The sequence below is a fragment of the Miniopterus schreibersii genome (genome assembly GCF_964146895.1).
Source record: "Miniopterus schreibersii genome assembly, chromosome: 2".
In the NCBI taxonomy this organism is placed as follows: Eukaryota; Metazoa; Chordata; class Mammalia; order Chiroptera; family Miniopteridae; genus Miniopterus; species Miniopterus schreibersii.
Window position 1 is genome coordinate 150415243 of NC_138102.1, and position 18472 is coordinate 150433714.

Consider the following 18472-nt stretch of genomic DNA (forward strand, 5'->3'; position numbering starts at 1 on the left):
TGCTGACCCCCACGGGGCAGGGCCCTGGGTGTGCATTCCCACGGCAGGTACTGGGGCAGCGCCTTTATCTGGGGGTGCCCTTGAATGTGTTCTGCTGTTTGCGGGTCCCCACGTGTTTGCCTAGGACGGCAGGGCTGTCCACGAACGACGCTCTGTGCTAAGGCTGTTTCCGCAGAGCTCTCCCGGGGCATGTGGACGCGCAACAGGCGGTGCTGGTGGGACCCGGGTGCGAGGCGCTGTCGGAAGGCCGGGCGGGAAGGGAGGCCGTCTGGGCGGATTGACCGCACGGCCGTCGGGTGGGACGCGCGGCTCGGGGACCCTGGGCAGGGCCGGGCGCGGTTCGCTCACCAGCTGGCCTGTGGCGTCAGAGGAGCGCGTTCGGGAGCCTCAGGGTCGATCATTCCCACGTCCCACGCGGGCTGGTAAACGAGCGCAGGCGGGACAGCCCAGCCGCCCCGGGCAGCGGCCCAGGCCGGAGCCAGTTTAGCGCGAGGGGCCGATTCCCGACGCCCAGGAGGGAGGGACGGGGGCGGGCAGCGGGGGCCTGGGGAAGGGGTCAGAGTCCAGGCCGGGGAGGGGACAAGGAGGCTAAGGGTGGAAACAAAGCCGAGTCGGAGCGGCAGCTGGCGCAGTCCGGGCGCTGCGTCGGTGGACACGCTTTAATTATAGAAAAAACCAAAACAGGCAGCGGGGCGAGCGTCCGCGGCCGCGTTCCCCCGGGCGAGCCTGAAGGGCGCCCCGGGCGCGGGCAGCCCGCGCCCGCCCCCGCCCCCGCGCGCCTCCAGCCCGGCAGCGCCAGGCAGTGCCCGCCGAGGCGGGGCGGGCCGCCGGCCGGGGGCGGGCGCGGAGGGGCCGGCCGGGCAGCCGCCGCTGACGCAGCGCGGGCCGCAGCCCCGAGCGCCCGGCGACCGCGCGGTGAACGCCCGCCCGCGGGCCGCGTCCGCACCGGGGGGAGGGGCGGCAGGGGCGGGGCCGGGCGCGCTCGCGCCGCCGTCTGGGGCCCGGCGGCCTGCTGGCTCGTCCGCCGCCGCGCTCGCCATTCAAGCGCGCCCTGTCCCCGCCCCAGATCCCGGGGGTGCGCGGGGGGAGGGGGCGGGCGCCCGGCCGCCGTGAATCACCTCCTCCTCAGCGCCGCCGCCACCTTTCCATTCAGTCGCCCAACATGGCTGGAGCGCGGCGGAGGTGAGCCGGCCGCCCCCTGCCGCTGCAGCCTCCAGCGCCCCGGCTCCGCGCCTCGGGCGGCGCCTCGGCTCCGCGGTGCAGAGGCCCAGGGGCCCGGCTGTCGCCCGCCGCCAGCATGTGGAGCGCCCCGGACGAGAGCTCCGTGCGGGTGGCTGTCAGGTGAGCACTGACGCGCGGGCGGCTGGCGGGCTGCGGGCTGCGGGCGCGGCCGGGACCCGCGCGGGTCGGAGGCGCGGAGACCTGAGGGGCTGCCCGGCTGGGGGCCGGCGGCTGTGGAAACTGAGGCAGCGGGTCCCCGCCGGCCTGGCGCGCGCGGCCGTCCTCACGCCGGCGGCGTTTGCAGGTGGCCGGCGGCTGCGTGGCGCCAGGTCCCCAGGCGCCCTGACTCCTCCGGGTCCCGCTCCCGAGGGACAGTCGCCTGAGCTTGGCCGCCTTGGGCGATCGATCGCCCGTCCGGCTTTGCCTGGAGGAGCACCCTGTCTGCTAGCTGGGGTGCTCTTTATGTCGAGCGTGTCTGTCATACGTGTCCCTGCAGCCGCGGCCTCCGGAGGCAGGAGACAAAGCATCCGACTGACAGCGCGTCCGCCCGCGGGTCCTGGATGTCTGTGCAAATGGAAGTGTCCTTAAGCATCCCTGCGAAGCGGATGGTGGCACAGGCGTGTGGTCTAGGAGGCACTTCCAGCCTCCGAGGCGTTGGGCTGGGAGTTGTATATAAGATAAAATCATTGGTAATAGGTCCGCAGAAGGAAGGAAACCCTTCGGCAAAGGGAAGGGTTAAAATGCGCGACTGAGTGGAACATCTTGAGGTGAAGCAGGGTGGATACAGTATAAAATTATACATGCCTGGGTGTGGGTTTGGAAATACTGGATACCTCAAAAATTGCATTGTGGTCAATGGCAGAGACCTGGGTATCGAATGTAATTTAGAACCGTTTTGATACATGTCAAGAAGCAAAGCTCTGACAGTTGCTCATGGAAAATTGCAACATCATCACTGAAATATTAATGAAGCATTCATGGTGGAGTAAGTGCGTTGCTTCCACAGCTCGGATAGGCGACTACTGTGAATTCGCGTCTCTTTATGTACACTTTAAGGATTAGAAAAATAATCTGTTTAACAAGAAATTGTTCTTTTAAAGTCCTCCCCTCTTGTAGTCTTTCTGGAAAGTTATTTTGCAAACCCTATCATGTCAGCATTTCTAAGTTATCTTAGCGACAAATCTTGGTTAGGCATAGAAATGGCACTTTATATATACTTTGTATCTTTACTCAATTTAAAGAATAAAATGAATTTGAAAGATTTTTTTTTTTTCATGCCCTTTACAGACCAGGAAATGACCACCCATGGAAGTGACAGTTTTATGACTATTTAGAATCACCTGTTATAAAGCGTTTGAAGTGTGAATTTGGCCTTCTTGGTTAGTCTAGAGCTACTCGTCCAATTGTTAGTTTGTTTCTCCAATTTACTGCTACTGTGTCTCTTTTGGGTCTTTTAATACTAATTAATGATGTTACCATGGCAGAGGAAGGGAAAGGAAAAAGACGGAAACCTCGTAAGAGGCAATTTGTTAGCTGATCTCGTCAAGGAACGTGACGAAGGAGCATAAAATAGTAATGGAAACAGAAAATTTGGCTGCGAGAGGAACCATTTTAGAGATTTAAGATTTTTATCTGTGAATTCTCTAGAAATCATATTGGCCATGCTATTAAATCTGATGCTGATTTGCAGGGAGGAGAGCAGAACCGTGGACCACCCTAAAGCGAGGTTGACAGATAAATAACTTATATTTGGGTTTGATGTGTACATTACACTTTTTAAATGAAAAAGTATGGGTCTGATTGTTGGGTAAAAGCTTCATAAAAATGTAACAATTTAGTAAGGCACATTGTGAAGATCTGTTGTTTTTTTCTTCATTAAATACATTGTCTGAATAGATCCACTCTCTAAACTTATTTTACATAGGATAAAAATAGCTTATATAGCACTTTGGCATTTATAAGGTGCTTGGGCATATATTTTTATATACAACAAATATTTATTAAGCATATATCACTATATTATCCAGATTCTGAGCTAAAAATAGCAATAGTCGTTGGACACATACCATGGGCCAGGATCAGTGCTGTGTGGTAAGATGTTTTATATCCTGTGAAATCTCATTCCACATAACAATCTTTGACTTAGGTTATCATTATGGCCATTTTACAGATGAGACACAGGAAGATGTAGTCACCTGCCCAAAGTTAAACGGATAGCAAGTGGCAGAACAAGAGTTCCAGTCCAGACAGCTTGACTCTAGCCCAAATTGTTAACCATTAAGCCTACAGAGGTGAGAGGCAAAAACATGCTTTGCAAAGCTCTACTTAGCGTAAGGTCAGTTGCCTCTTCCTGGTTCTGTACTAGTTCGACTACAAATGAATGGCTTTGATAGGTTTTCATACCTCGATTTTGCTAGAAAAGATAGAGCTCAGAAAGAGAGGACCTGAACTTAAGGCTAAACTATTTCCTCAGAGTCTTTAGTCTTTCCAGTGCTCTCCTGTCCTACCCTCCAGTTTGCAATAGGCTTCATCAGCAGGGTAAATAAATCAACAAATAGACCCAAATCAGCAGCGCTTTTGACCTGCTTTTCCCCTTTGATGTATAAGGTAATAACAGGTAATAAATAGAGAGTTGACTCTACTTGTTTAAGTGCACAAAAATGTCCTAGAGGTTCTTGTGTTTTATTAGATGTAGAGAGCTATCAGTATGTCAAAGCTGATGACTCTATTTTAGGTTTCTCAAAATAAGATCATGGGTCATATAAAGCTTTAGGGAACAAATATTAAACAGAAAGTTTCTCATTTAGGGAGAACATTTTTAATTCAATTTCCAAAAATGCCCTTTGATAGGAGTATATCTGAGGTGTTCTGCAAGGTATATTTCATTGTGGTAGATGTGGATTCAGGTGAGAGCCACACTACCTGACCCCCTGTTGCTAATGAGCACTTGAATTATAATTAATGCTACTGAGGAACTAAATTTTAAAGAATTATAAAAAGTGGTCCTTGGTTTCGTTTTTTGAAAAATTGTATGTATGCTTGGAACAACTTAGTATGTGGATCTACTTTTTAACTGTGAGTTGATAAAATCTAAATACAGATAAAATATTTCTGATGACCAGTTAGTGTCTTAATTGGCATGTGGTAAGTGTCACGTATTTATTGGATTTCAAAGGCATAAAAAATTATGAAAAAAAGAGAATGTAACTATATCAATAATCTTTGTGCTGATTACATGTTAGAATGACACTATTTTAATATATTGAGTTAAATAAAATATTTTGAAAATCATTTTCATCTATTTTCCTTTTTAAAAAGGTGGCTACCAGAAATATTAAAATTAAAGTTGCTCACATTGCATTTCTATTGGAGAGTGCTGCTCTATAATTTAAAAAAGGTGAAGAAATATAGAATAAAACTTTCAAGCCATCCTATCATAGACCAAGATCAAGAAAATACCAAAATATTAGGTGTCTGTTTTTAGAGTGGTTTTATACACACACACACACACACACACACACACACACACACACACACACACACACACATTTTATACACACACACACACACACACACACACACACACGGTTTGCTTTAACGGCAACATATTTTCCCTCTCCCAGTGCATAGGTGTATAAAGTTACTAATTATGGGCTCCACATGGTAGCTGATTCAAAATCTAAGACATTATGAGATGGTGAGACCTTTTCCTTTCCCTGTCGTAATGCTGACATAACATTTGAAACTTTTTTCCTTTACAAGAGCTTTAGTTTGCAGAATATACTGGAGGTACAGGAAGAACTGTTGTGTTTCCATGTCAGCGATTTTTAACCGGTGTGCTGCAGGAAGTTTTAAAACATGCAATACCTGACTATTTAGTCAGGGGCACTGACCTCTTTTCCCTTAGATTGTCAAAAAAAAAAAAAAGAAAGAAAAAAAAAATGACAACAGCCAACACAACAATAGCCGTCCAATGTAAATGAATCAAAATTATGTTTTGTGTTTTTTTTTTTGTCTGATTGTCAAAAAATATATTTTTTGGAGTGTGGCAGAATTTTAGTAATTAGTTTATATGTGCCATGAGATGAAAAAGGTTGAAAATCGCTGGTCTGTGTGGCTGTAAGCTAAAATTTCTTTGCTTGGCTTTCGCAGAGTTTGACAGTGAGTTTGGATTAGTGTGTAATGTTGTCTAATGTGCTGTGTTTTCACTTTACTGAAGCACTTTTAAGAAGTAGCATTGCTCAGCAGGGCTGATTGGACCGTCAAAAGCCCTGTTACAGGTCTGTCACTGCCACTGATTTGCAATGTGACCTCCGTGAACTCGTCTCTTTCCTCATGCTGAGGTGGCGATGCTATGGTATTAAGAGTTGTAAGAACTTTTCATATTCAGTCTATTAAATATGTGATTTTTTTGTTGCTGTTAGTCAGACTGATGGCACAAATGGTGCCTCCATATTGACAGGAAGCAACTATTTTACCATTTCAAACTTGACTTCTCCAGGAATACGTTTACTCGGAGTGTTCTTCTTACTGAAGAGGAAACGTAGGCTTTTGTGGTCTCTTTGTTCCATTCTGGTTATAAGACAAATGTGTAATATTTTATTTAATCTACATAAAGACCCTATGAGGTAGGCCGGACAGATATTATCTCTGTGATACAGATGAAAAAAATGAGTCTCAAAACCACTGATGACCTGTTCAAGAGTTCTCAGCCACTAAGTACGGGAATTGGAACTCAAACTCAGGTTTCTGATACCTATTTCTGCATTCTGAAACATATTTCCAAATGTCTTCAAGACATTTCACGGACTGATTTTAATGTACTAAGGATCTTTCAAGTTGAAATACAAATATATATGTGTGGTAAATTGTTTGAAATAATTTAATGTTTAGAAAATGTAGAGGTAGGCAAGCAAGGCTCTTAGAAATATTTACCTTCTAGAAATAGATGGTTATCTGGTGTTTGGTCATTTGTTTATTCCTTCCTTAATGCAGCGAATATTTATTAAGTGCCTACTATATGTTGGATGCTTTCCTACTACTGAGAATACACAACACATGACGGACGTTATCCCTGCTCTCATGGGGCTTAGACCCAGCAAGATGAGAGTCTTCAAATGCACAAACTATGTTGGAACTGACACAAAATATAGAACACAGTACCACTAGACATGAAAGACAATTGTTGCAGTTTAGTTTTTATTTCTCCCTTATTTTTTCAATAGCATGTTTTAGTTCATACATTCCTCAAGAACAGTGATTGAAAATGAAAAGTGTGCCCAAACATATTTCATACAAAAATTGGACTCCAAAACCTATGCATTTGAAGAATTTTATTTATATCATGCCCTACATGATATAACGTACATGCCCTACTTGTATGTCTTTATATTTGGATCAGGAAGTAAGGGAAATGAAAGCGAGGAGTGAAAAACCTGCTGATTATGAGTTGAAAGCCAATGAAATTATTTTACTTAGAAAATGTGAGCTGATACATTTTCTTCAGGTTTACTAAATTTATAAAGTGCGATAGACCTGTTTGTTTGCAACTCCATGGAAGTTCCGATTTCATGTCTAATTATCACTACCCCTTGAGCTCTTACCATCTTTCCTGCTAATTGGTTAATATTTTGATGCATAATTATGGGGTAGTGAATGATGCACTAGAAATTCCAGTTTAGTGAAGCCGTGAAAGCAGAAATTATCTTGGCAGTTAATTGTATAATCTGCCCAATCTTCCAATTCACATCAATTTCTCCTCAAATAAGTAAACTTGGAATTTTCATTATTATGGATGTTTTCCCCCAAGACAAGTTACAACTCACCCGTGTGACTCTGACTTATAAATAAATGGTTGTTTTCTGTCAACATTAGACATGACCTTTATCTGAGTTTTAGATCAGGGAGAAAAATGCATCAGTGAAAATGCATGCCAAATAATAGAGTATTTGTATATAGTGTATCCTTAGAATAATTTTATTCAAAATGAAACAGATATGTTTGCTATTTTCAATGCTTCTCTCTGGGAAGCGGATTTGTGAATTCTGTTTTTCAACATGGTCTCCCAGTGGATTAACTATTTAATCTTCTCAGAGTGTTAAAATAGTTTTCCTGTGGCCCAGGCTTTATTTGAAGCAAATTACAGCCAAGCCACAGAGGCAATTTTCACGATATCTCACAATTATTATGAAGTTTTTCTGAATGTTTAAGAATTATATCTGCGGTTCCTTTGTCCTTTGTTTTTTGAAATTATTGGACATTTTATATGTTGAACATAATTTTTAATACTTCTATAATTATTGACAAAACTGATTTTAAAACCTGAAAGGGACCTTGAAGGGATAGCTGGTTGAGACTCTTTTTTTTTTTTTTAAATTGCAATAGAGGCCCAGACAAGTTGAGGGAATTGCTTGAGGACCCACAACTAGCAGCTCAAGTCTTCCCTGTGCTGTGGATTTCCAAGGACTTCATGTTTTGCTGGCAGTCATGCCAGAAATAGAATAAATTTTAAAAACTGCCGTTTTAATCCCTTAAGCACTCCTTATAAAAGTTTAATTTGATGTTTAGATGAGTTCTCCCACTCTCAGTGCCCATTATTTTGGCTTCGGGATTGCCTCGATTCTGGAACTAGATCAGTCATTCTAGAGAGCAGGGGACCCCTGGAGTAAGATAGATATCCAGGCTTATATTCCTGGTATATTCAAATGTGAAGAAATTGCCAAAATTGGGTTATAAAACTAATACAGACAGTTTTCAACATTTACATGTATCACATTAATGCTTCAACAGCAACTACAGAAGAACAATGTGCGTGTAGCCTAATTTTGAAATAGTGTTAAACGTGTAAATAGCAGGATTTTGTAAATGCTAGGCCTGGAACGTGTGGCCTCTCCTTCCCTCACCATGGTTCTTACAACTTTTTTTGCTACTCCTGTAGACTTGAGGATTATACCACATTTCAGTAATGATGGCAGCCTCACTACAAAGGAGGTGGCTGGAGGGTGGGGTTGGGGTAGAGGTCACGTGGGATGAGGTGAGTTGTATTTATTGGGACCTGAAATTGGAGATGGAGATAGAAATCTGAGTGGTTTAAAAAGACCCCTTTTGAGTATTACTTTACTAGATAGGTGGTTCTAAACTTTTAAGTAATATATCAGCCCTTCCCATCCTTACTTTAAAAGAAAATAAAGAATACAACACAGTTTGACCGGAACAGAGACCCATCATCCAAAAAGTATCCTAAATCTCCCCTCTACACAAAGCTTTTCTAGACTGCTCCCATGCAGGGAAATTTCTGCCTTTAGATGTGATTGTTCTTTATGTATGATCCTTCCCTTACTCTCTAAAATCCCAGTGGGAGGGTTACACACAATGTGATGATTTTCACTGTTGGGCTTGAAATGTTTCTCAAACTCAGAGGACATTTAATGCCTTTTTTGTTTCGTTTTGTTTGTTGTTGTTTTTAGAAGGTGTTAACAGTATTGACAGCATTATTACAATAGAATATTTGAAGGGCATTGGGGTTATTGAATTGAAGAAGCTGCTATCTATAGATATTAGGTTGGAATAAAGGTCATTCAGAATTGCACCCCAGGGTCAATTAATTTGGGCAGCTATCCTCCATCTGCTTTCTCAGTAAGAGCAAGAAAGGAAGAAAAATGTTCAAACTTGGTTGGGCAGCATGAACTCAGGGACTAAAACAAAGTCAGGTCAAGGTTTATTCCCCGTTCTTTGGATCCCTTAGCATGTAGTAAAATTTTAATTTTTGAAATTATTCTCAACTTTGGGAAGCTGTGTCTGTCCCTTAGGCATGATGATATCAGTTCTCTAAATATGATAACTTCTATTTTTTCCTGAGTGGATATTCACGTTCTTTGACACAGCGTCACAGCCAGTGTGTAGTTCTAAAGGAGACTTTCAGCAAGCAGGAACAAGAAACCTTGGAGAGGGTCAAGCTGTACTTACTCATTATGATGTGGTATGCTGATCACATGGTGTACTAATGAGGCACAGGGCATTTCTGCCCTCAATTGTGTTCTTCTAATTTTATTTATTTTTTTAGATCAAAATTTATTTATTTATTACATAATTGTTGAATGTCCATGGTGCACTGGAATTGCAGAAATTGGATGATTAGAAAACTGTTGGTCTGTGCTCTTACCACGATAAACTTGGCTTTGCGTAGGAGTTATCCACTTACCTCAGTGGACTTTGGAAAGGATTAAAAGAAATAACCATGTGAAAGCATTTGGAAACAGTTTTCACACAAACACCGGCAGTAATATTATTAGAGATGAGTTGGAGATAACTAATAGTCCAACAATGGGCATGTTGGTTATATTCCAAACTGTAGCGATTGGATTAGTCATGCTCTAATATGTAACCCAGAACTTGAATTTGCAAAGTGCTTATAGCTATTTTTTTTTTGGCCCGTTTTGAGTGTCTATTACCTGCACCACTATGAATGAAACAAATCCCTAGCAGGTTTGGCTCAGTGGTTAGAGCGGCGGCCCGTGGACTGAAGGGTCCCAGGTTCAATTCCAGCCTAAGGGCATCTACTTTGGTTGAAGGCTCAATCCCTGGCCTGTGTGGGAGGCAACCAATAAAGAAAAAAGAGTGAAACAAAAATATGCATAGTACTTCCAAAAACCTTATGTTACCTAGTCTCCTAGTTACTTTGTTTTCAATGTGTAAATCACATACCTTCCTGCTCTATCTTACCAAATTCCTTCTCTTATAGTTTATTAAAATCCACTACTTTTATCCCTACCTTTGTCTTTCCACAAAGACTTTCAGTTGTTTTTAGTGTTTTGTAAAGTTATTACCATATACTTTGTGAAATTAACATATTCCCCACTAGTTGTTCAACCCATTGTAAGAGGATGGTGATTAAATTGGTTCATAGAAATGTGAATTTTCCTTCTGAATTGGCTTGCACCAGATTTTTGAAAATGTTGTTAATGCTTTCCTTGCTTCCTCTCATCAAATGTGGCAATAACACACTAAACCAGGCTATAGATTAAAGACAGCTGCAAGGAGTAAACTGAGTAAAAAATACCAGAAATAATAATAACACAGGATTTAAAAAATAAATTTACATTTTTTATAAAAACTGTTTTCTGGCACCTGGAGCTTATGGGGCAATGCACCTGTAGTATTCATTGATAGAGCTAAGGAAGGACTTAGCTGAAAGCATTTTAAAAGAAGATTGACACTTAGAAGCAAGAAATAGATCTTTCAAGCCTGGTCTCAAAACTGCTTTTAATTTCATTTTATTTTTATTTGATTTTTTTTTCTATTATTGAAATAATGTGATCACATTAGTAAAAGTATCTGGGAAAAGATGAGAAAAATATCAGTCATAGTTCACCACCTTGATATTATATATATATATATATATATATATATATATATATATATATATATATTTGTTGTCATATGTATATCTACATTTTTTAAATTGTTGTAATCTGGATACATTTTTATAGCTTGATATTTACCACTTTAGAGAATAGCATATGAATTTTTCTATGTCTTTATATTAAAGAAGGGCATTTTGAATAACATGTAGAATATACACCATCTGGTTTACTTCAATAATTCCTTTCAATACATATTAAATTCCATATATCAAACAATAATTTAATTGGTCTTTGTTGTCTAATAAGGATTTTAATTTCATTTCCACTGATGAGCACAGACTCTACAAGGGACTATTTCCTGGAATTGAAGTCTCTAAATAATAGATTTTTTCCTTTTTGCAAGCTGGAACAAGAAACCTTGGAGAGGGTCAAGCTGTAGTTATTCATTATGATGTGGTATGTTGATCACTAGTTGCTGAAGGAAGAGGATAGTGCCGTTCACCCAGAATATATGATTGAATGTTATGGTACTGAGGATGCTTTTCAGAAAAAGGTGTATTGATATATAATTTTCCCTTTTAAGCTATATGGATAGCAAGATAATACAGACATTTGCTCAACACATTAGTCTGAGCTACTGATGGTAAACCAAGCACAGGTTCATAACCACACCATGTTCCTGGAAAATCAGTGAATTTCTAAGGCATTAATTTTGCTTGTGTTCACCTCAGTTCAACACAAAACATTTTTGTTTGAGAGGCCTATTGGTCACCTAGTCTGCATCTGTTCTGCCTTAAAATGGAAGTTGTCAACTGCTGATGGATTAACCATGAGATTACAGATTTCATTCCTCATTATTTGGTCTGCCATTTAAGGTTCCTTAATCCAAATGTGACATCTGTGACATTTTCAAGTCCCCATTTAGGCAATACAATATGATGCTTTTGAATTTTAGTTGGCCAGCTTGGCCTTCAGTTGACAACACATTCTATCTGTCCTTGATTATGTTCTTATTTATTTTGTTACATAAGTGTAATTGGATCTTCTGTTACCCATAGTAGCAGATTTGGTTCTTATCTTTGAGTATAGGGTTTCTTTAGTTATCTTTGATTCTAACTTCTGTTTTAACTTGGTATAACTCGACATGATTTTTCATTTATCTTGTTCAGATGTTCTATGTCTGCAGCTCTCAACACAGAGTAACTCAGGCTTGATGATTTCACAATTTTAAATTTGAGCATGTTTTGACATCAATTTTGTAGTCTCATTTTTTGTGTTTCAATATTAGAATTCCACCTCATTCTATTTAAAAATAGGCATACAGAAATTATGTGTTATTTAATGCTGTGGGTATTGGTGATTTGTCATGCTGCTTTTTAATATAAACATTACAATCACAACAAATACTGCTGTTTGAAGCAGCGACTGGATATTAGAAAGAATAAATCAGTACAAATCAGTTAACACTGGTTGAAATATCTTCAACCATGTTCTAGAATTCTTTTTTTTTTTAAATTCTCACACAAGGATATTTTTTCCATTGCTTTTCAGAGAGATTGGAAGGGAGACTAAGAGAGAGAGAGAGACATCGATGTGAGAGACACATCAACTGGTTGCTTCCCGCATGCGCCTCAGGGCACCAGGTGATCAAGCCTGCAACCCAGGTGGGTGCCCTGGGCTGGAACTGAGCCCGACCCTTGAGTCCTCGGGCTGACTCTCTAACCACTGAGCAAAACCAGCTAGATCTGGAGTTCTTTTTACAATTTATTATGTATATCTCTAATGATGAAGAAAAGGCATGATAGGGGATGGGAGAAGTAGGGAGAGTCTGATAAAAGGGTTTAAACTTTCAGATATAAGAGGAATGTAGTTTGAGAATCTAATGTATAATATAGTGACTATAGTTTTTAACACTGTCTTGTGTAATGAAATTTGCTGAGAGTAGGAATTAAATGTTCTCATACACAAAAAAGAAAGAAAAGAAAAAAAAAGAAATATGTGAGGTGAAGGATGTGTTAATTAACTTGATGAGGGGAACCCTTTCACCATATGTATTCTATGAAATCATCACAATGTACACTGTAAATATCATACAATTTTATTTGTCAATTATATCTCAACAAAGTTAAAAAGAAATGCCCTGGCCAGTGCTGCTCAGTGGTTAGAGCCTCGGCCCACACACCAAAGGGTCTCAGGTTCCATTTCCCATCAAGGGTACATACCTGGGTTGCAGGTTAGATCCCCGCCCTGGTCAGGCGCATGTGGGAGGCAACCGATGGATGTGTGTCTTTCTCACATCAGTGTTCCTCTCTCTCTCTCCCCCTTTCCCTCTCCCTCCAGTTCCCTCCCTCCCTTCCACTCTCTGTAAACATCAATGGAAAAAAATATCCTCTGGTGAGGATTACAAACAAAAAGAATGATAATAGTGCATTTTATATTAGATAATATGTGACCTTGATATTACCAAAGTTATTAGCATTGTATTTATATGATAAAATGGATGTCTATTTGGTTTGTCTATATGAATATGACTTGTGAAAGTCAAGATTAAGATAATTATACTTTCTTGACCAGGCTGAATACAATTTTTAAAATCTTTGTCCTCTTTTGGTATGTATACAAATGGTAATGCATTCCTTTCCTATTTATCTTTAAGGACATGGGAATACTTATTGATTTGCAACTGCTTACCTAGCAGGGTGAGCTGACTGACCTGTTAATCCTTAAACCTCTTAAATATATTGCTTGGTACATCATTAACCTGAGCACACTTCTACTTATACCAACAGAGTTTTTAACCAAGAGTCCAAAGTGATGTGAAACACACACACACTCACACTCACATACATGTATATACATATATACACACATGCACATTTTATATATAAGCTCTAAGAGAACATTCACTATTTTCATGACTAATGTGAAGAAATGAAAAGATTTGATAGAGGTGACAGTTTTTTGCTAACTTAGAAAAGTCATCTGATTAATTTTGTCATTTTTGTATATTTTCATATTATATCATTTTGCATATTTTAAAATATAATTACCATGAGTAAGTAAAAAAATAAATTTCTGACTCTTTTTTCATAAGACCTTACTCAATAATTAAGTCTTCCTTGTTTATACAATATTAACTGCTGAAATCTCTTGACTTGATGACTAGTTTTATTTGCATTGAAAAACAAGTTTCTGAGTGATATGGCATCAACAAAGTCTGAAACTTAAATGATCCTGAGAACAAACTTTACTTTTTAAAACAAACCTGTTTAGGAAAAAACATGATTGAACTGATGAAATAAATACCTTTGTGCCCTTCACAAATTGGTTTAGTGTGAAATGAAACACTGTGAAGACAGATGAACGTAAAGAATATGTGGTAGAAAGTTAAATGGACTGTTCACAATGACTAAGACAGTGCTAATTGCTGCTGTCTTTTTACAAGCAGAAGAGTCCTCCCAACATTAGCTATTAAAATAATAAACACAGTCGTAGAAACAGAGTCATGTGAGGATGAATATCCTTCAAAATCATCAGATTCCCTCTCCTCATACCCAAAAAACAGATGCGTATATATTTGAACTGTTTTCTGTACACTCTGATGAGAACCATGCTACCTGTTTACTTGAAAAAAGAGTGCAATAACAGGAACCTGTGTTTCCAAAAACAGTCATCTTTGTACCTCTTTTTTTTGACTATCAAATATGTTTATTTGCTCATTACATAATTTTATTTTTATGATTGAATCTTTTAAAAGTGAACTTCAGTGATGAAAGTAATGCTTTTGGACTTTGAGTGCAGATCTCTTCTGTTTCACTGACTCACTTTGAGGCGGCAGTGGTGTAAAAGTAGCCCTGTGGAAAAATAACGTGACACCTCTCTATGACTCAAGTCCCTCTACATGTAAAGTGGATTACACTTCTGCTGAGTACATTATAGCCTCTTTGTAAAGGGATATAGAAGTGCAAAAAGAAAGCAGAAGTTACTTAAATAAGTAACTTTTAGATATTTTGATACCTTAAATGGAGTTAGAATAAAAATAAATTTGTGAGGATAATAGCTCTTATCCCTGGCCATTCCAATTTATTTAGACTCAGATCAATTCAACATATTTCAGTTTAGTTCAAGTCCGTTCGAGTTATTGAAGCCCACTAAAATCAACTGCACTCTAAACACTTTGCTAGGCACTGGGAAATTCAGGACGAATAGATACGGATTTTGCCCTTGAGGAACTTAGTCCATTTGGGAGTCTTCCCGTGTCTTTACAGGACCTGATAGCTTTCCCATGAAACATTCCGTAAATGTAATATGAGCACATATGTGTAAATTATTGGAATTGGTCTATCTCTATAGCCATTATAATCACATTAGCTCACTTTATAAGACAGAATAGACTCCTTATTTTCCAAAATAATAATGTAAACTGCTCTTAATTTCAGTCTCTAACCTTTCCAATCCCCTAATCGTTGACATAGCCCTGTTTGCTTTCTGTTCCTTTCTCTGTATTTACCTTCTCCTAATTTTCATGCTCATTCCATTAAAAAATAATCCCTCTCCATAAATTTTGTTCTATTTTCATCAGGTGTTCCTTGCAATGATTTACTGACTGTTGGTCATTCACACATATAAGGACATGAGTATACACACATACATGTACATGTGTGCACGATTGAACACATATTCTTTTCCCACATCGTTAATAATTAATTCCTTCAGAGTGGCCAGCTTGGATCTGAGTGAGGCAGGGAGCTTCTGTGGAAAGCTCTCTAAAATATTCCCTTTCTAAGAAGAGTTTGAAAAAAATTTAAAACCCCTTTGTTAACTGCATATCTATTTCTTCTGTCTACTCCATCAATCCCAGGGTCCTGTGGGTAATAGGCCTTCTTTTTTTTTCAGGAGACTGAGGATCTGTTTTATCTTTCAAGACCCAAAGACCCTAGGCACTTTGAACATGTGATATTGGTGGAGTTATGAGCTGCTAGATGTCCTTGACAGCTTCGTTTGTGATTATCCAAACTTTTGTTAGATGTGCCTTTCTAAGTAGCCAGATTTGGTTATAAGGAAGTGGCAGAAGCGATTTCCTAAGGAAAATGGGCTTTGACATCAAGAGACTTGTTTGAACCTGAATCCCAGTTTTAAACCTTGGGTGAATTGTTTAAGCTGGCTAAGCCTCAGTTTCCTCATCTGTGAAAAGTATTGGTAATATATACTTCATAGAATCATTCTCTCCTGAGGTGCCTTTCCTGACTAATTCTATAATATTCACATATGTAAGTATATAATTTAGAGTATATGATAGAATGCTTTGTAAATAGTTGTCTTTAGCATCTTGGGTTTATGTTGTTTTTTTCTCCCTCCTCAATGAATTTTGAATTATTGAAGAGCAAGGGTAGACTTCTACTTTTTCCTTGCCCTCCTCTGTGAAATGATTAATACATCAGTAAGCATGTCAGATCTGCTTCTCAGTATCAGCGAGGAAAGTAGAGTATACTCCTGATTATTCTTACGGAGATTTTCGACAATCTGTCAAAAATACTTGACTATTGTTGTTGCAGGAAGGATGTTCTGGGTCTGCCGGATATAGATGTGAGCAAGATATGGGTTTTCACTTTCAAAGAGCTAACATTGGGTAAAGATCGAGACCATAAACATAAAAAAATAAAATAATTTCAGGTGTGGAGAAGATGAAACAATTTGCTTGAGAGTAATTGGCTTTGTCTGGGAGGAGACATTTCAGTTGAGACCTGACTATTGAGATGTGAATCATGAGAAGATCTCAGAGGAGAGCATTCTAAGCAAACGCAAGTGCAAAAGCTGTGAAAAATACTCTGGCCTGTTAGTGGAATGGTATGAAGAGTAGTATAGCCAAGTATAGCAAATAAAAAAGATGGTGAGATAATGACAAAGATAGGCAGGAGCCAGATCATTTAGCGCCTTTTAGTCTAGAATGGATATTTTGGACTTTAATTTCAGTGGGAAGGCTTTTAGGGAGCTTTCAGTGGAGATATGACATGATCTGATTTACGTCTTAGAAAGATACCTGGTTGCTGTGTAGAAGATGGACTCTGTTACAAGAGTTCAAACTGGAGTTGGGAGACCAGTGGGAAGTCTGTTATTGTGTTTCAGAAGAGAGATGGAGGAGGCTTGGACCAAACAATGGCAGGACAGATGGCGAACAGAAGATGAGGTGTATATTTTGGAGAGAGATCTGTTAGGACCTGCTGATAAAGCATGTGATGACAAGAGAAGACTCAAGTAGATACTCGGGTTCCAGGCATTGAGAAGAAATTGATTTTTTGGGAAAGGGGATCGATAGTTTTACTTTGCCTGTGTTGGATTGCTATGCTTATTGGACATCCTAATAAAGATGTCAAGTTGGTGTTGAATATATGAGCTTGAACCACAGGGAATAAGTCTGGGCTGAAGATAAACTTGTGAGAGACAACAGCATTTATGTGGTCGAAGAATGGGACTGTGGGAGGTCACCTATGAAGGGAAAACATTTAGAGAAGATTTGTGGGGAGAAAGCCGTGGGACACTCTAACATCTAGAGGCTAATAAAAGAAAAAGATCCAATCGACAAGACTGGAGAAGAGTATCCAGTGAGGTTAGAAAAAAGCAGGGAGATTATGTTGTCCTAGAAGCTGGACAACTGTGGTAAATGTTGCTGGGGAGTCAAGTGAGATGTGAGCAAAAATTGACCATTAGCCTTGGTTAAGAGTGTATTCGTGACTCAGATGTGAGCTGTTTCAGTGGAGTGGTCATTTGGCGTGGGTTAAGGAAAGACTGCGAGATGAGAAAGCAGAGACAATGAAATCCGTAATGCTTTTAGAAGATTTTCCTGTGAAGACGAGCAGAGAAATGAGACGAAGAAAACAAGGTTAAGGGGAAATTGTTTTAATGGACAATAATGAGTAATGCTTAGGCCTGACCAGAGTGATCCTGGACAGGGAGAAATTGATGGTGATAAAGAGAAGAGATAGTTGTAGGACTGAACCTTGAGAAGGAGGCCAGGAGTGAGTGAAGAGAGAAAGTGGAGAGAGTGGCCTTGGGTATCAGCAGGGAGACTTCTGTTTTGTTGTTTTTCTTTTGTTAACCCTCACCTGAGGTTATTTTTTCCATTGATTTTTAGAGAGTGGGAGGGAGGAAGGGGAAGAGAGAGAGGGAAATATTGACGTGAGACAGACCCATCAGCTGGTGGCCTCTCCAACTGAGGCTGGGGATTGAACCTGCAACCCAGATACACACCCTTCAGTGCTCAGGCTGATGCTCTAACCACACTGGCCAGGGCAGGAGACTTCTGTTTTAACAAAGTACAGAGAATTTTTGGGTGTAGATGCATGTGGTTTGGAACTGAGAGTATAAAAAATGAAGTAGTTCTCATATGACAACATCTTTTTTTTTTTAAACAAAAATAAGAATGTTTCTTAAGGAGGTCAAACTGTGAGATAATGGTCTTGGGAGTATCACCTAAGGGATTTGAAGTTGCCAAGAATGATAATAGAAGTTGTGGATAATAGAAGTGGATACTGTAGACTGTGAGATCAATGGATGAGGCAGTGTGACAAGGACAGCAACGAAGGATGTTGAGGGGTCAGCCTGGCCGGGCGTGGCTCAGTGGTTGAGCTTTGGCCTAGGATCCAGGAGATCGCAGTTCGATTCCCTGTCAGGGCACATGCCCGGGTTTTGGGCTAGATCTCCAGCAGGGGGCCTGCAGGAGGCAGCCGATCAATGACTCTCTCATCATTGATGTTTCTCTCTCTCCCTCTTCCTTCCTCTCTCTGAAATCAATAAAGATATAGTTAAAAAAAAGATGTTGAGGGGTTTGAAAGGTATGATGACATGTGCTGTAAAGAAGATGGAATCTTTGGAAGAAGAATGCGGAGAGA

At 40.4% G+C, this 18472-nt stretch overlaps 1 protein-coding gene across 11 annotated transcripts in view; it reads left to right on the plus strand.

Moving 5' to 3' along the window:
- The first annotated feature begins 968 nt into the window (after positions 1–968).
- KIF21A (kinesin family member 21A) overlaps positions 969–18472 on the plus strand; it is a 129635-nt gene continuing 112131 nt past the window's right edge. For all 11 annotated transcript variants that reach the window (XM_081127601.1, XM_081127604.1, XM_081127607.1 and 8 more), the window contains exon 1: positions 969–1341. In XM_081127601.1, coding sequence (XP_080983727.1) covers positions 1298–1341 — 44 coding nt within the window. In that variant the 5' untranslated portion in view covers positions 969–1297. The remainder of the gene's footprint in view (positions 1342–18472) is intronic.